This window comes from Oenanthe melanoleuca, chromosome 1, assembly GCF_029582105.1.
Source record: "Oenanthe melanoleuca isolate GR-GAL-2019-014 chromosome 1, OMel1.0, whole genome shotgun sequence".
In the NCBI taxonomy this organism is placed as follows: Eukaryota; Metazoa; Chordata; class Aves; order Passeriformes; family Muscicapidae; genus Oenanthe; species Oenanthe melanoleuca.
In genome coordinates, this window is record NC_079333.1 from 33,003,198 (window position 1) to 33,017,404 (window position 14,207).

Here is a 14,207-nt window from a genome sequence, read left to right on the forward strand (position 1 = left end):
GTACAGTTTAGCCTTCAGTGCTTGTGCTGGAGTTAACACAAAGAACAAAAGAACCCAAAAGAATACATTGATTGTGGTTTTTTCATAGGCAGTAAGGTGAGAGAGCAGTGAAAGGAGGATTAACTCTCAAAGCTAAACAAAGGTACTGGTGGACAATTATAGGCATGCAGATATGAGTCAGAGTATGTTTCCATTGAGCAAATTGTAAGAGATTAGATTATGTTGGTTGTAGATTTATTTATTGAGGAAATGTGGTATACCTATTATGCCTATTATAAATATTTCATTATATAATGACTGTATAAACAGTCATGGATACCAAAGAATGAAGTTAATTAGTGTTATTCTTTCCTTGCCTAAAATTTTGCCAGTTAGTATGCTACTGATTTTTTCCCTAAAATTGAGGAACATTTATTACTCATGTTTAAATGAATCAAACTTAACCCACATGTAATAATTTCTGCCTTTTAAACACTCTTACAGTTACCAACCTTTAAAATCAAATTATGCAAATTGAAGTATTAGACATTATTAAAATTAAGTCCCAGTTTACAAGTATTTTATAATCTTTGTTGATGAAATAAGGTCAACCAAGCAACAGCTATTTTCCATTTTTAAGTATCTTGTGCATGGAATGATAGATTACACCAGAAAAATAATTTCTAGAAATGTCTGAATGGCTCAAATTTTTTGAAAGGTGTGATGGATTTTCTTCTAAATCTAAAATAGAGCAGAGATAGAAGAACCTAACAAACTGAGTGTTTATAACGCATATATTACCATGTCAGCAATGGCAGAAGAAGAAGAAAATAAGATGCAAAGAAGAAAATAAGATGCAAAGTGATTGTGAGCTTCTGAAGCTGTACAGTAAATGACCTGAATTGTACAAGAAAGAATGTGATTTTGTGGGAAGAAATCCAGTTCTCTGGAATGTACTGCTTCAAAGTCCTGCACTGATACATGTACTAAGTTTAAGATTCTGTGAAAATTCTTCGTTTTTTGTATCAGAACTGTTTGGAAGGGATCTTAAAGATCGCCTAGTTCCATGAACTCTGCTCTTTTTTAAGAATTAATTTTTTTAGGATGTGAATCCTGGAAGTCTAAAAGTTTCCCCATATAGTCAATGGGCAAGCAGGTTCTTAAAAAACAATTCCATCCAAAGACTAAGACACATGGCATAAATCTCTCCCTTGATTCCTCTCTCCAGTACCTGTAAAACACTCCAAAAGCTTGATCACTTCTTAACTTGGATATCTGCCCTTTAGATAGGTAATATGATGGTGTGAATTTCTTTCTGCATAAGAGAGAAGGTTGTAAATAACAAAGCTGAACTGTGCACTCTTCTTCTTTTGTTTCACACACAGATGTAATTTCATTTCCATTTACTGTGAACCCCACTTGAAATCATGATCTCTGCTTTTATCAGCTTTTGCATTAGGCTTATAAAACTAGGAAGTTTGTGTTGCGTCTGCATTAGCTGTATCAAGTGCTTACACTTAAAATAATGCTTCCATCAAAATATGGGCAAAACAAAGAAGAGGTGAAAGAAATTGATGGCTCATTGTAAATCTCATAACATAATAAGAATACCTTGGAGAAGGGCATCAGCAAAATTTTTTTTTCAAACTGTTGAAGGTGTCCGCTCTATGGTGAAAAAACAGCTTAAAAAAAAAAGTAAATATAAATTGTTGCTGAATAGCAAAAAGGATTATGAGGAATGAGAGCAGTGAGTAGGGGAAACCAGAAGAGAATCCCTTCTTTTGAAACTATGGTCAAGCAGATGAAGCATTAGTGAAAAGAATCAAGGAACATGGAGTGTATCCGTGGCTTAATAGGAGTTGTGGGAGAAGATTGTTTCAAGTTTAGTTGGAAAAGATGAGAAGGTAGAAAACTAGTAATGAGTAAGGCTTTGGATGAAAGGTGATTAGATAAAGTAAGTTTAAATTGGTATGTATGTGTGTGTGTATCTATGTGTGAGAGGAAAACAGAACAAATTTGGGAGGCAATAAGAAGGAAGACAAAAAACCTGAAAGGAAAGAAAATCAGAAAGCAGTGGAGGCTGACTTGGAGACATGAGAAGTTGCGATTACAGCTGGGGGATTGTGATGTACAATAGACAAGAAAACATGACTGTTCTGAACAAGATATGAAAAATGGGGTAGAGCAAAATAAAAGTGCAATTTGAGAATCAATCAGAGAAGAGTGACCATGTTTACTTGCTAGATGAGTATTTTCTCAAGGGGAATGAAAACAGGAAAAGCCAGGATAACAGAGGGGGAGGCAGAAAGGGTGAGTATCGTGAAAGTCACTGGAGAGGAGGCTGAATAAAAATGAGGTCCTGAAGGATAGAAGAGACATCTAAAAAGGAAAGAAGGAATATAGATAGCACCCTTTGAGCAGGATGCAAGATAATCATGGCATCAGATCTTTGCAAGTGTTGACCAAGAGCTGGATTTGGCTTCTTGGAGCTCTGCTAATTATGTGTTGAGGGTGTTGTCTTCCCTAAAGGATGTACAGTGACTGGTGGTCAGATCTGATCTATTCCTGATAAAGCATAAATTTATTTGAAAACTCTATGGTTTTTTACTCTTTGTTCTTCACACCAGAATAGTCAAATTACGAGAAAGTTTTAGATTATGGTAGATTTTGATTAAAAAACTTAACATATTTTCCTTGTTTTCTAAATGAAACATGGGTAAAAAGAAGGAAATGAGCTTAGTTATGCACCATAATTAAAAATAGGTGTGGGATATCTCACATAAATAGTCCATGAAATGTACTCACTCAGATAAAAACTAGAATGAAAACTTTCTGGCAGCCTTTTTAGGACAGCTTGAAAATGCAAAGTCATCACATTTGAAATCAGAAAAATCAGAAGTGTGTTTTCTGTGTGTTTATATGCAGTAAGAAGGAAAACTTATAATAATTTTGGAAAGCAATATCAAAAGAACATCAGCAACTTTCCTTTGACAATTAATAAAGAAAGAACCCAAATCTGGAGTTTTCAAGAGCTAAGTAAGGATCACTCTTTAGCTTTGGTGACAAAACAGAAATTGTGAAAGGCTATTTAATACTTGTTAGATACCCAAATGGGCTTGCTGTTTCTGAAATGTAAAATGGCATGGTCTAGTGGAAGATGTCCCTTCCCCTGGCAGGGGGTTTGAAAATAGGTATCTTTATGGTCCCTTCCAACACAAACCATTCTATGATTCTCTAAGTCTATGACCATCTTAATTATACAGTCAAAATTTCTGTAGGACAAATATATCCTGAAGGTACTTGTACAAGAATTTGGCAATTTTGTATTCCGCTGAGGTTTGGTGTTGAGACAGCCGGAGAAACCATACAGCCAAAAGAATAAATTTTGCATGTTGAATGAAAATTAGTGTCAGGGTAGTTACCTTCCTATGCATATGGTAGAAGAAGTAGTCTTCTTTCTTGCCGTTTTCTGAAAAACAATATCCAGTTAAATATTAAAATGAGTTTTGCTTGTAATAAAAATCTACAGATGTAATTTTTCGGCAAAACAATCTCTTCTTGAAAGTAAGACTTAGCATAAGAAACAGCTCTGATGGCAATTTTTATTAGATAGGGTAGGTCCAGGGATTTTGAAATATTGCAGTTGTATAAATTGTATATTTTGATTCTGTTGTTGCTGCTATCATAATACAATTTTTATCATTAAAATTCACATAATGAAATATATGTCTTACTGAGTGGATGCAGTTGTAGTGGGGTAGAAGTATAGGAAGGAAGAATTAAGCAATGTTTACTTTTTGAGTGTAAACAAGTCCATCAAATCAAATAAGTCCAGAAGTAAAATACAAGAGTATCAAATTACTATTGTTACTGTGAGAAAAAATATTTTAAAAGGTGTTAATAAAGTGGAAGAGTATGTGGCAGAAAATTAAAAGCCCAACAAATGTTTGTTTCAGGGATTTTAGGAATTTAGCGTAATCTGTAGAACTGATTTTCACACTTCAGCTGGTTATGTCACCCTTAAACTGCCATAAAGGAGAGAAAGTAAGTACTTTCTGGAAATTAAGTGTCTTCTCATGAAGGAACAAACAAATCTGAGTTTCTCAGGTCCTTACTTTGGCATTCTGTATGCTGGGCTTTATTTCAGATTTTTCACACAATTGTGTATGAAAACCTCTTTTACCTGTTACTTATTTCTCCTGAAAGTGTCACTGAAGATGAGTAGTGCTTTCTTCTTAGAAAGGCAAGTGAGCTCTAATAGTGATGAGAGCTTTGCCAGGAAATCTCTCTTGAATGTTGAGTCGAGATAGTTACCCTACATTACATCTCTTTCTTAAAGACATTTTCTTGTCAATTGTTTTGGAAAGTCCTCTGGAATAGCAGATGCAGCCCTAAATGAAAGGCAACTGTTACCTTGTCTTTGCAAGGGGTTCTTTTTAAACAAGGGAGCTTAATTAAAGTGTGGTAATTTATTCTAGAAGGGCTGTGCGTTCATCAGGCTGTGAATCATGAACATATGCAAGGTCAGGAGGCTGAGAACCTTCTTGCATTGCAAGTGTGTTGGCCATGCAGCAGAGGCCCTCAAAATTATCTAGATTACATGCGCATCTGCTCCCATGTAGCACTTTTACAATTTGTCCTGGTCAATAGTATCTCTTTTCTTCTGCCAGAAATATGAGTTCCTGGATGAGACAGAAGTTGATTCCAGTGCCCTGAAGAAGGGATGCAGTGGGTTGTGTCCTCCCATGGACCTCATTGTGTGTACCCCTTACCCACTCCTGCTGCAGTCCTGTGGCCCCTTACTGTCACAGGTGCTGTGGAGCATCTTTCTCAAGGAGTGCTCATGTGTGTCCCAAATCAGAGACAAGCCAAGAGCAGTGTTTCTTGGCTTTTGGAGAGGGGGAAAGATTGAGTTGTTCCTTGTGGATATCCTGATTAGTTTGGCTTGTGGGAGTAGGTGCTAGATACGTGCTGCCAGTTACAGGTGCAGACAAGCCCGAAAAAGTAATTGGAAAAGCTGCTGAACCGGAGATCCGGCCTTTCAGTGGTGCATAGTTATGAAAGGCATGCGGCATCTCTTAAGCAGAAATTTGTTACCAGTCTATAGCCAGGAGAAATGCATGGAAAACAGATTTAAGGCAAGTGCTCACCTATCTTCACACATCGTTTATAGACTCTGTTCGTACATAGTGAAAGGAAACCTCCAGGCACAATTCACCTCACCTACCTGAGATTTCTAACAGAGGATGGAATTAATTAAGACTTTCACGTGCCTCTTTTTACTCACTTGAGTATAGAGTTAGATGACTACCTGACATTTCAGATTATAAATGTAAATTTTATTTGACATTAAAGATATCTGTCATATTCCTGGAACTTGCACTCCGAGAAACTGAGAAAGAATTTTTCCCAACCAACTGGAAAATGCTGCTGGTTTCTTGAAATGCGGAGAAGAGAAAACGGAATGAAAATGATTGTAATTTTTCATAGTTATCTAAAACCATGGAGGCTGTGGTAAATTTTGCTTTCAGTTCTTACTGCAGTCTGATATAAAGTCATGCGAAGAAAGACACAAGAGTAGGTTGCCACTGCTTGCAAGAAATGGAAGTTGCAGGTTCAGACAGCTTGTTTAGGCACTTTGACAGGCCAGAGACTGTCAAGTTAAAAATGTACAAAAACAGAGGGTATGTCCATATGCTGCTAAATGAGAGCACCAATAAACCAGTTCCAGTGCTAGAGCCATGATTCTCTTCCTGCTTAACTGTTGGCTCACTCCTTGGCTATTTGCTTCCAGCATGCTCCAGACAGAAACAGCCGTAAGCACTGAGACTTGGCTGAAAACTTACTATAATTCAGCATTGTAGGTGCAGCCAGAGAGTCTAAATATGAAGTAAAATGGTGCTAGCAATGAGTGGTACTGCATAAAGCATCATTCCACCTGCCTCAGGTGGGGACAGCATCTTATTAAATTCTTTATGAAATAACTGCACTGGTTTGCTGAGCAAACAGCAAAACAAACAGGGCAGTGAACAGCATATGCAGACATGTATGTTTAAATAACAAAGGGAGCTGGATCAAGATCAGCTTTTTAATTCATAACACCCCTGCTGCTATGGAGCCTGATAATGGATCTCTGCTGCAATTAATTTCGATTTGAATTGAAGGCATTTTGAGAATTGCCAATGTGGATGATAATAGAAACCCCTCAGATGGTCATAAGCAAGATATCGTTTGTGTGCAAATACAAATTGAGTATTCAGCTTGTGTTTTCTCCTTTCATCTTTCCACAGAGGTTGCTCACTTCTCATATCCCTCTTTTTCCCATTTTGCTGCACTAATGAGTTTTTAATGCAAAGGAAAAGCGATTATAAGCAGTGAAGCAAAGACAGCTTTATAGAGCAAGACTGAGGAATTGAAGACATAGATCAGAGCTATCCACCAACCTAAGATGAAAGAGAAGTTCATGAAAACAGAGACATATAGATGGCTTTGATTTCATTATCATTAGACAAGAAAGGACAAAAAGTTGAATAGCTATAAAGATCTTAGTAAGTTGCCCATATTAATAAAAGAGTCTATGCAGAAAGCATTTAAGTGATAGCATAGGAAGGCTTTTTTTTAATCCATCTCTGATGTTAGTGTAATCTGATGTCATTACCCAGTCATCATAAACTAAAACCCCCAAATAGTATGCATGTATTAAATATTATATTCACTGATGCTGTGTTTTGATGCAATTGTTAAGCATGAGGTGTCTGTTTGGACTTTTCTCTCTCTTTCCTTTTCAACACAGATTCTGGAAATTGTATTTCTGTTACTGATTTCATGGTTTATCAGATCACGAATTGTAAACAAATTAAATAGTTGGTGGATTTTAGAGGAAGCTTTTGTTTGGCAGGTACATGTACCTTGTTAAAATATTCACAAGAGAAGTATCTAATTACATTTGAAAGGTGCTTGACTAGATAAAGAATGATTTATGTACAGTGTTTTATGATTGCAGTTAGGAATCTAATACAGAAAATTAGCAGTTGGGAGTGGGGAGGAGTGATAAATGTTCTTGTTTTGAGAAATAACAAATTTATGCCTCCAGGATAAAGTTAATCCCAATGCTTTCCTCCAGTTTAGGTCTTGAAAAATATTTTTTTTCATTAAGTATAAATTAGGTAAAACACTAAAGCAAAGCTATTTTCCAGGGCATATCCCATGATTAGAAAAACTAAAATAGCATGATTACTATATTTTTATTCTTCTTTTTTTTTAAATTCATCAATACTTTCTGGCCAAATAAAAAAAATGCTGACTAGTTGTATCAAAGTGATTCTTTGCAATTCTTCTGAGATTTTAATGATAAATATATTTTCATTGCTCTGCCATTAACTTTCAATACAGTGAGCCTTTGTAGCTTTCTCAGATGTTCTACTCTACATATTTAAGAAATGAGAAAAGGAGGAAAGGTTTGTTGAGTGAGTTGCTGGAGGGACAAAAAAAAATCCATGTCAGACTGGAAGAAGTTTTGGAATACTGCTTAAATCAGTGTCATCACTTCAGCTGATAGATTTCTTGTCCAGCACAATCCATTTTGGTGCTCTACATTTTTTAGCTTAATTTATTTTGACACTGGGACTCAGCATAGGAATTGCATTAACATTCTGTGTCTTTTTGCCATTCAGCTGTCTCTTGCAAAGGTCCTCTGTCGTGTTCTTGCCCTAGGTTAATATAGTAAACAAGATGTATTTCAGTGTATGTACCAGTGAGTGATTTTTACATAAGTACTGTGAATTTCCTGTCTGTTTTTGTGTTGCAATGTAAATTGGAGCTTGTAAGACAATGCATAAATAATTTACCTTCCATTGTGAGAATATTAGAAGCAGGTCTTCTATTTTACTTAAAACTATTACTTTGGAAACTAAACATTAGCACAAAGTCCACAAACACACTCCATCAAATATCAGTCTTATTATGTTGGTGATTTATATAGCCATTGCATACTGAACTTTTACTGCTTTCATTTTATAAGCCTGATTGTGCACCTTCAAGGCAAAGGGCAATTAAGTAGTCTGTACTTTAGAGCTCCTCAGCTATATGGTGAAAAATGTGCTTCAGTAAACCAATGATACTGGAACAGCTGTACAGTATGCCCATGAAGTTGCCTTCCATGTGGATTTAAGGAATTTTCTGATTTCATTTTCTTTAGGTCAATGGAACAGAAATTGAATATGAATTTGAAGAAATTACTTTGGAGAGGGTAAGTATAATTTATTCTCTCTTGTAGGAAAATATAATCTGTAATAAAATAATGTGATTAATTGTGAAATTAACAGTAGTTAAGAATAAAATAGTTTATCTTTTGAATAAAGATGTCCACTGTTTATTCTGAACTATAAAAATGTGGATGATACAACAGAGAAGTCTTCCATGCTATTAAGAAGTTTCAGGTTTAGCTACTTGCATTCAAAATGCTTTCTCATAAACTCTGTCAGGACTCAGTTGGGTGTTTGGTTATTGTGAAGGGCCTCTATGACTTGGTAACTGCCTTTTTAGCTTGTCAACTGGAATTGTGGAATGATTTCTCTTTAAAAATCTTTGGTTTCGCCATATATGTGCATGGTAGAGGATATGTAGCGTTGTACTATAAAAGAAAAATTTCTAAAGGGTTTTTAATGTTCAAGTGGCTACATAAAAGCTGTAGACCATATCTATGCATAAAAGATATACTTACTCAAAAGGCTGAAATATCTGAGCTGTAATCAGGGCTTGCAGTGAAGGCTTTGTTGGTAACGTAGCACCAAAGCCAAAGCAATATGTGTTGTACCATGTCTCCCTGGATTTGGTGGTTTTTCCTTGCCTTTTGGTTAGGAAGCTGTTGTCTTACAGTGCTGACTTTGTCTGACACAGATCAAGGCCATATGGGCCATGCAGGGTGTGAGAAAGAAAGTCTAAGCTTTGGAATATGTCATATGGTTGCTTACAAAAGTTTCTAATGGGTACAAAAGTGTCATTGCTGAATTCCTTTGGTGCTCTGCCAACATCTTGGGAATATGAAGTTTTTCCATCTTGAAGCACAGTTCAGCTTCTTTCTACATGAAATGACTGAAGGGAAGGCCAGATTTATCAAGATGTAGTTGATGCCGTGTTAACAAATGCCTGTAAAGCAGCAAATTACCATTAAGTTAGATACTTAAATTATATAATTCACTGCACTTTTTCTGCATGTTGTATTTTTAATTGTCCAGGGTAATGAATTCCATAACCATTAAACTTAAGGAAGCAAGTTTATTTTCTCATTGATTTGCTCTCTCAGGCAAATTATGAAAGACCAATGTATTTTTTTAATCATGACCATCTTCATAACAGATTACATCTAAGGTTATAGGCACTTTTCCTCTACTGTCTCCCGAGTTACTCACGCATCACTAGTTATTCATTGGACTAGAGTTGCCAAAGGTCACTGAACAGACAACAGAACACATGCCTCCTGGGTGATATTTTGAGAAGCACTTTATTTTTAACAGATGTGTAAGTTATCAGTGTACATACTGCAGAACCAATGTGATTTGCATCTCCTGTACCTGTCAGATGGGGATAATTGGTTATTCATGGTGCAGTGTAATATCAGTGAAAGGCTGAACAACAATAGCAAAAAGAGATACAGATCTTAATGGACAATGTTTCAGTTGTTTTCTTGATGGTGCTGGATCTGTGGCTTCTGATTAGTACTGCTTGAAATGTTCTGTCACATGTATCAGTGTTTTGTCTCAAAGGCAGTGTGTCTGCTGGTTTTTGTGTGAGATATAAAACACAAGTGATTGCCTTTAAATAGCTGTCATTTATGTCAGACTAAAAGCGTTTTCAGAAAAAAAGACATTTTCCATGTTGATTACCCATTTTCTTCTACAAAACTGCTTTTAGAAATTAGAGGGAAATCATCTCTCTGTATTAAATGGCAAAGCTACAAAATATATTAAGATTGCTGCTGTTGAGAGAAAAAAGTGTAGCTTGCCCATATCAAACAACTGGAAATAAACTTTTCATTTTAGTCCAGTTATCCAAGTTACAGAATTCTGCATCCCCAAAACCATAAAATATTTTCTTCAGTAGATTTAAACACATTTTGAAATTATCAGTATTATTTAAAGATTTTTAAATAGGGAAAAAAATGGTTGGGGGTGTATTAGGGCAAAAGCAGTCTTACTTGCCCTATTTTTAATAATAGAATGAAAGGGAAGATGGTAAGGGACTGATTAGTTCAGAGCACTTCCCAGTGCTTATTAGGAGATCACCTTCATCCATAGATGTCATGGATTTGTGGGACCTATTCCTGAAGAGAGGTAGTGGCTTTGGTATGAGCCTTGCCCCAGGGTGAGGAGATATTCCCATCTCCTGGGGTAAAATAAGACTACTGTGTGCACGTTGGCAGAAAGTGTCCAGTGTGGAGCTGGAGAGCAGATCAGCATGGTCCCAAAAATGCCAAGATAAAATGCCAATGATCTGGTGGAAGGACAGTGCAGGGCTTGCTGAGCATCCCTGAGCTGCCCAAGACCATGCTGGTGTACCAGGAAGTTGACTGCAAGGTTGCAGGGGGCTTTTGAAGAAAGCTTTTTTTTTAAAAAAAAATTCTCTTTGAAGTAATGTTATTCAGTTGTTTTTATTTAAAATGTTGTGCCCTAGTTTGCAGTTAAAAAATACTTGAGGATTTGAGATTAAAAGGCTTCAGTGAGACTTGACATAGATGATTAATTTGAGGCAGATCCACCTTAAATCTCTGATCAGTGCTGTTCCAGGAGTTAAAGTTGTAAGTACACTCCTGTCAGCCCTCTCTTTAGTGGATGCTCTTATCCTTTTACTCTTCAGTTGTGCTAAGCCACTTACTCAGTACCTTCACCAATCTCTGAGCTCACTCTTAAATCATTTAGAGCTCTCATAAGAACACACTTGAATAACAGTTACAGAGTTAGGAGAATCAAACAAATTCTTTTATGTGGGGAAAAAAAAAAAAAAAGGCAGTTTAAATTCCTTGACATACTTCAGAGAATATGTGAGATTCTCTGCCAACTTACCAGCATAATATACAGATTCAGGTGTAGACTAGAACTTTGTGATTCGTAAAGTACAATGCCCAAATGCACAAACAGACAAAATCCTTAAGAATAAAATATTACCTTGCTCTAGCTTGAACATTAAATACATTTTAAAGAGGAAACTCTACATAAAATAATTCATATTAGTGCAGTGATGTTAGTCTTCCATTACTGAAGGACTTGAAAAAACCATACCCAGCACTATCAAGAGACTTACTTGCATTTGTAAATCAGTGGTCAGTGTAAGAGATCATGAAATAGTCTCTGGTACAAAGCCTAACAAACTTTCTTAAGCTGGAGGAAACTTTGAATTGATTGACTCCTTGGTACAAGTGCTGTGCTTGGAGATCAATGCTGAAGAGAGGATTTTAATAGAGGTTAGAATATCAGGCAATATAAATAACCTGAAGAAAAGTTAAGAAAGACAGTGGGTCACTTAATGATTCATATTGGATTCTTGCTGAATTCAGAATCTGAGTTCAGATCTCAGGACCTTTTTGCTCATCTAACCTTGCCTGCTTTTTTAGATGTTGGACAAGAAGAGCACATTTATGATTACCAGAGCTGTTTTCAATAGAATCTTTTCATGTTCTGTATGTATTTTCATTTTTTTTATCTGTATAAAAGAAGAATATTGGTTTTTGTGGAATAGACTGTTTGGAAAAATCAAATCCTATCAACACTGAAATTAAAGACATCTAGTTCCCAGTGCATTTGCATCCTGAGATTGACTGACCTTGGTCAGTCAATCTGAAAACATTGAGCTGTGACTGAGAATTTTCCCAAACCTGAGACATGAATGAATTGTCTCTATTTCTTTTTCTTTCATACTCCTGTGAATTTTCTGGCCTGTATAATAATTCAGGTTGCATTCAGAATGTCCCTGTTTTTTAATTTACCATATACTTTTACAAAGTGTTTAGAAACCTGTTCTTTTGTTTCCTCCTCATTTTTTCAGATTTCATTGCAATTGCCTATTGTCTCACTACACCTGAGGGAGAGACAGGTATGAATGCTCACTAAGCATAATTATTTCCGTAGAAAATCAGGTTAAATATATTCATAGAATCATATTCCAAAAGACTAAATTCTCAATGATGATTTATTATCTTGGAGTGTGCTGTGTTAACTCTGATAAATTTAATTCTGTATCCACCACAGGCTCTGTTCAGTGGAGAAACTAAAAAAATCTACTCTGACTCTTCTTTCCTTTGACTTGATAGTTCAGTGACATCAAGCATCACCATTAGAAGATTTAATTTTTCTACTTGGAGATTATAATTCTCTAAAAGATTTGGTTTCTACATTTCACCAAATTGGAGGATTTACTCAAATCTTAACTGGAACTAGTCATAGGTGACCTTAGATTAGGTCAGCTGTTTAGAACATGGTTCTAAAAACACCATCAGCAAAGGTTCTGTGTTCAATCCCCATATGGGCCATTCACCCAAGAATTGGACTCAATGATCCTTGTGGGTCCCTTCCAACTCAGAGTATTGTGTGAAATTAGGTTTAAAGGCTAAAATTTAAAAATCCTGAAGCAGCAGTGGAAAAAGAAATACTGGTACATTTCAGGAAAGAATTTATTACAGGCCTCAGGTCTTAATTACTTTGATACTTGTAAACCTAAGAAATAATCACTACTGTGTTATTAATCATTCTTCTTTCATCACTAATTTCCTATGTGAACATGTAGTTTTCAAAGATATGAACAGCTGCATTCCACTGAACACTGAAGAACAGTGAGATTAGATTGTATTGAGTGACACAAATATTTTAATTCCACTTGATACTGTATTTTTTAATGCCCATCTATGTATCTTGTTTTTGTAGTGATCACAGAATTATAGAACAGTTTGGGTAGGAAGGGAACTTTAAAGGCCATCTAATGCAAGCACCCTGCAATAAGCAGAGACAGCTTCCCCTAGATCAAGTTGCTCAGAGCCCTCTCCAACAGTGTATTGAATGTTTCCAGGGATGAGGCATGCACAGTTTTTCTGGGCAATCTCCTCTAATATTTCACAACCCTCACTGTAAAAAATGACCTCCTTAGATGTAAGTTAAATCTTCCTTCTTTTAGTTTAAAGCCCTTTTTCTACATCTATAGACCCTGTTAAAAGAAGTCTGTCCACATATTTTTTATAAACCCCCTTTAGGTACTGAAAGGCTGCATTAACATCTCCACAGAGCCTTCTCTTTTCCAGGCTGAACATCAGCTCTTACTCAGCTTTCTTAGCCTGTTTTCTCAGGAGAGGTGCTCCAGCCCTCTGATCACCTTTATGGTGTCCTCTGCATTCAACAGATCCACATTCTCCTTATGTTGGGGTCCCAGAGCTGGATGCAGCACTCCAGGTGGGGTCTCACCAGAGCAGAGCAGAGGGACAGAATCCCCTGCCTTGATCTATTGGCCAAGCTGCTTTGATGCAGGCCAGGATTCACTCAGGGTATGTTCAGCTTCTCACCAGTCAAGATCACTGCTTGCTTGTATGTCTGGGAAAAAAGGTTTTCACTATTAGTCAGTAGTGAATCCTCTTTCTGCCTTTTTTTAAAGTCTTAAACAGCAGTTCATGCACCAATATGCTTTGACCTCTCAGGACTGAGACTGTAGGACATCACAGTGCCAGAAAGTCCTCCTTTAATTGTTTCAGAAATAAGAGTGGAAGGGACTGGTCATGAAATGGCCACTAGGAAAAGTATTTTCAAAGTTTAAGAGTGTATGCCATAGGTGCCTTTCAAGAGTCCAGAGTGCAAAAATCAATATCCAACCATCAACAGCCCCAGTGGAGTGGTCTGGCATCTTCCAACAGGAGGAAGTAAATCTTTTAAAGTGAGTGTCCCTCAGGTACCTGATGAGCTCCACCAAACTCAGAGTTGCTCTTTGAGTGTTTGTTTTTGCAGAACTGTGAATGATTTCTTTACAGTTGAAAGCTTTCTCTGTGCCCTTAATACATTTCTTCTTTGATAGGCTTTGCCTGCTTGCTTCCTAGGTGGTAGTTACTCTTGCAGCCTCAGACTGAAATAAGTTATAATTCACAGAAGAATCCTTCTTATTGACTAGTTTATACTCGATTGATAGTAGAATAGTGACCTACAGGTGTTTATTGCTAGAAAGCTCACCCACAGGATTTTTTTTCCTGGAAGGGGCCT

At 36.5% G+C, this 14,207-nt stretch overlaps 1 protein-coding gene across 15 annotated transcripts in view; it reads left to right on the forward strand.

Moving 5' to 3' along the window:
• DLG2 (discs large MAGUK scaffold protein 2) overlaps window positions 1–14,207 on the forward strand; it is a 963,673-nt gene that overhangs the window by 598,177 nt on the left and 351,289 nt on the right. For all 15 annotated transcript variants that reach the window (XM_056503649.1, XM_056503680.1, XM_056503673.1 and 12 more), the window contains one exon: window positions 8,177–8,227. In XM_056503649.1, coding sequence (XP_056359624.1) covers window positions 8,177–8,227 — 51 coding nt within the window. The remainder of the gene's footprint in view (window positions 1–8,176; window positions 8,228–14,207) is intronic.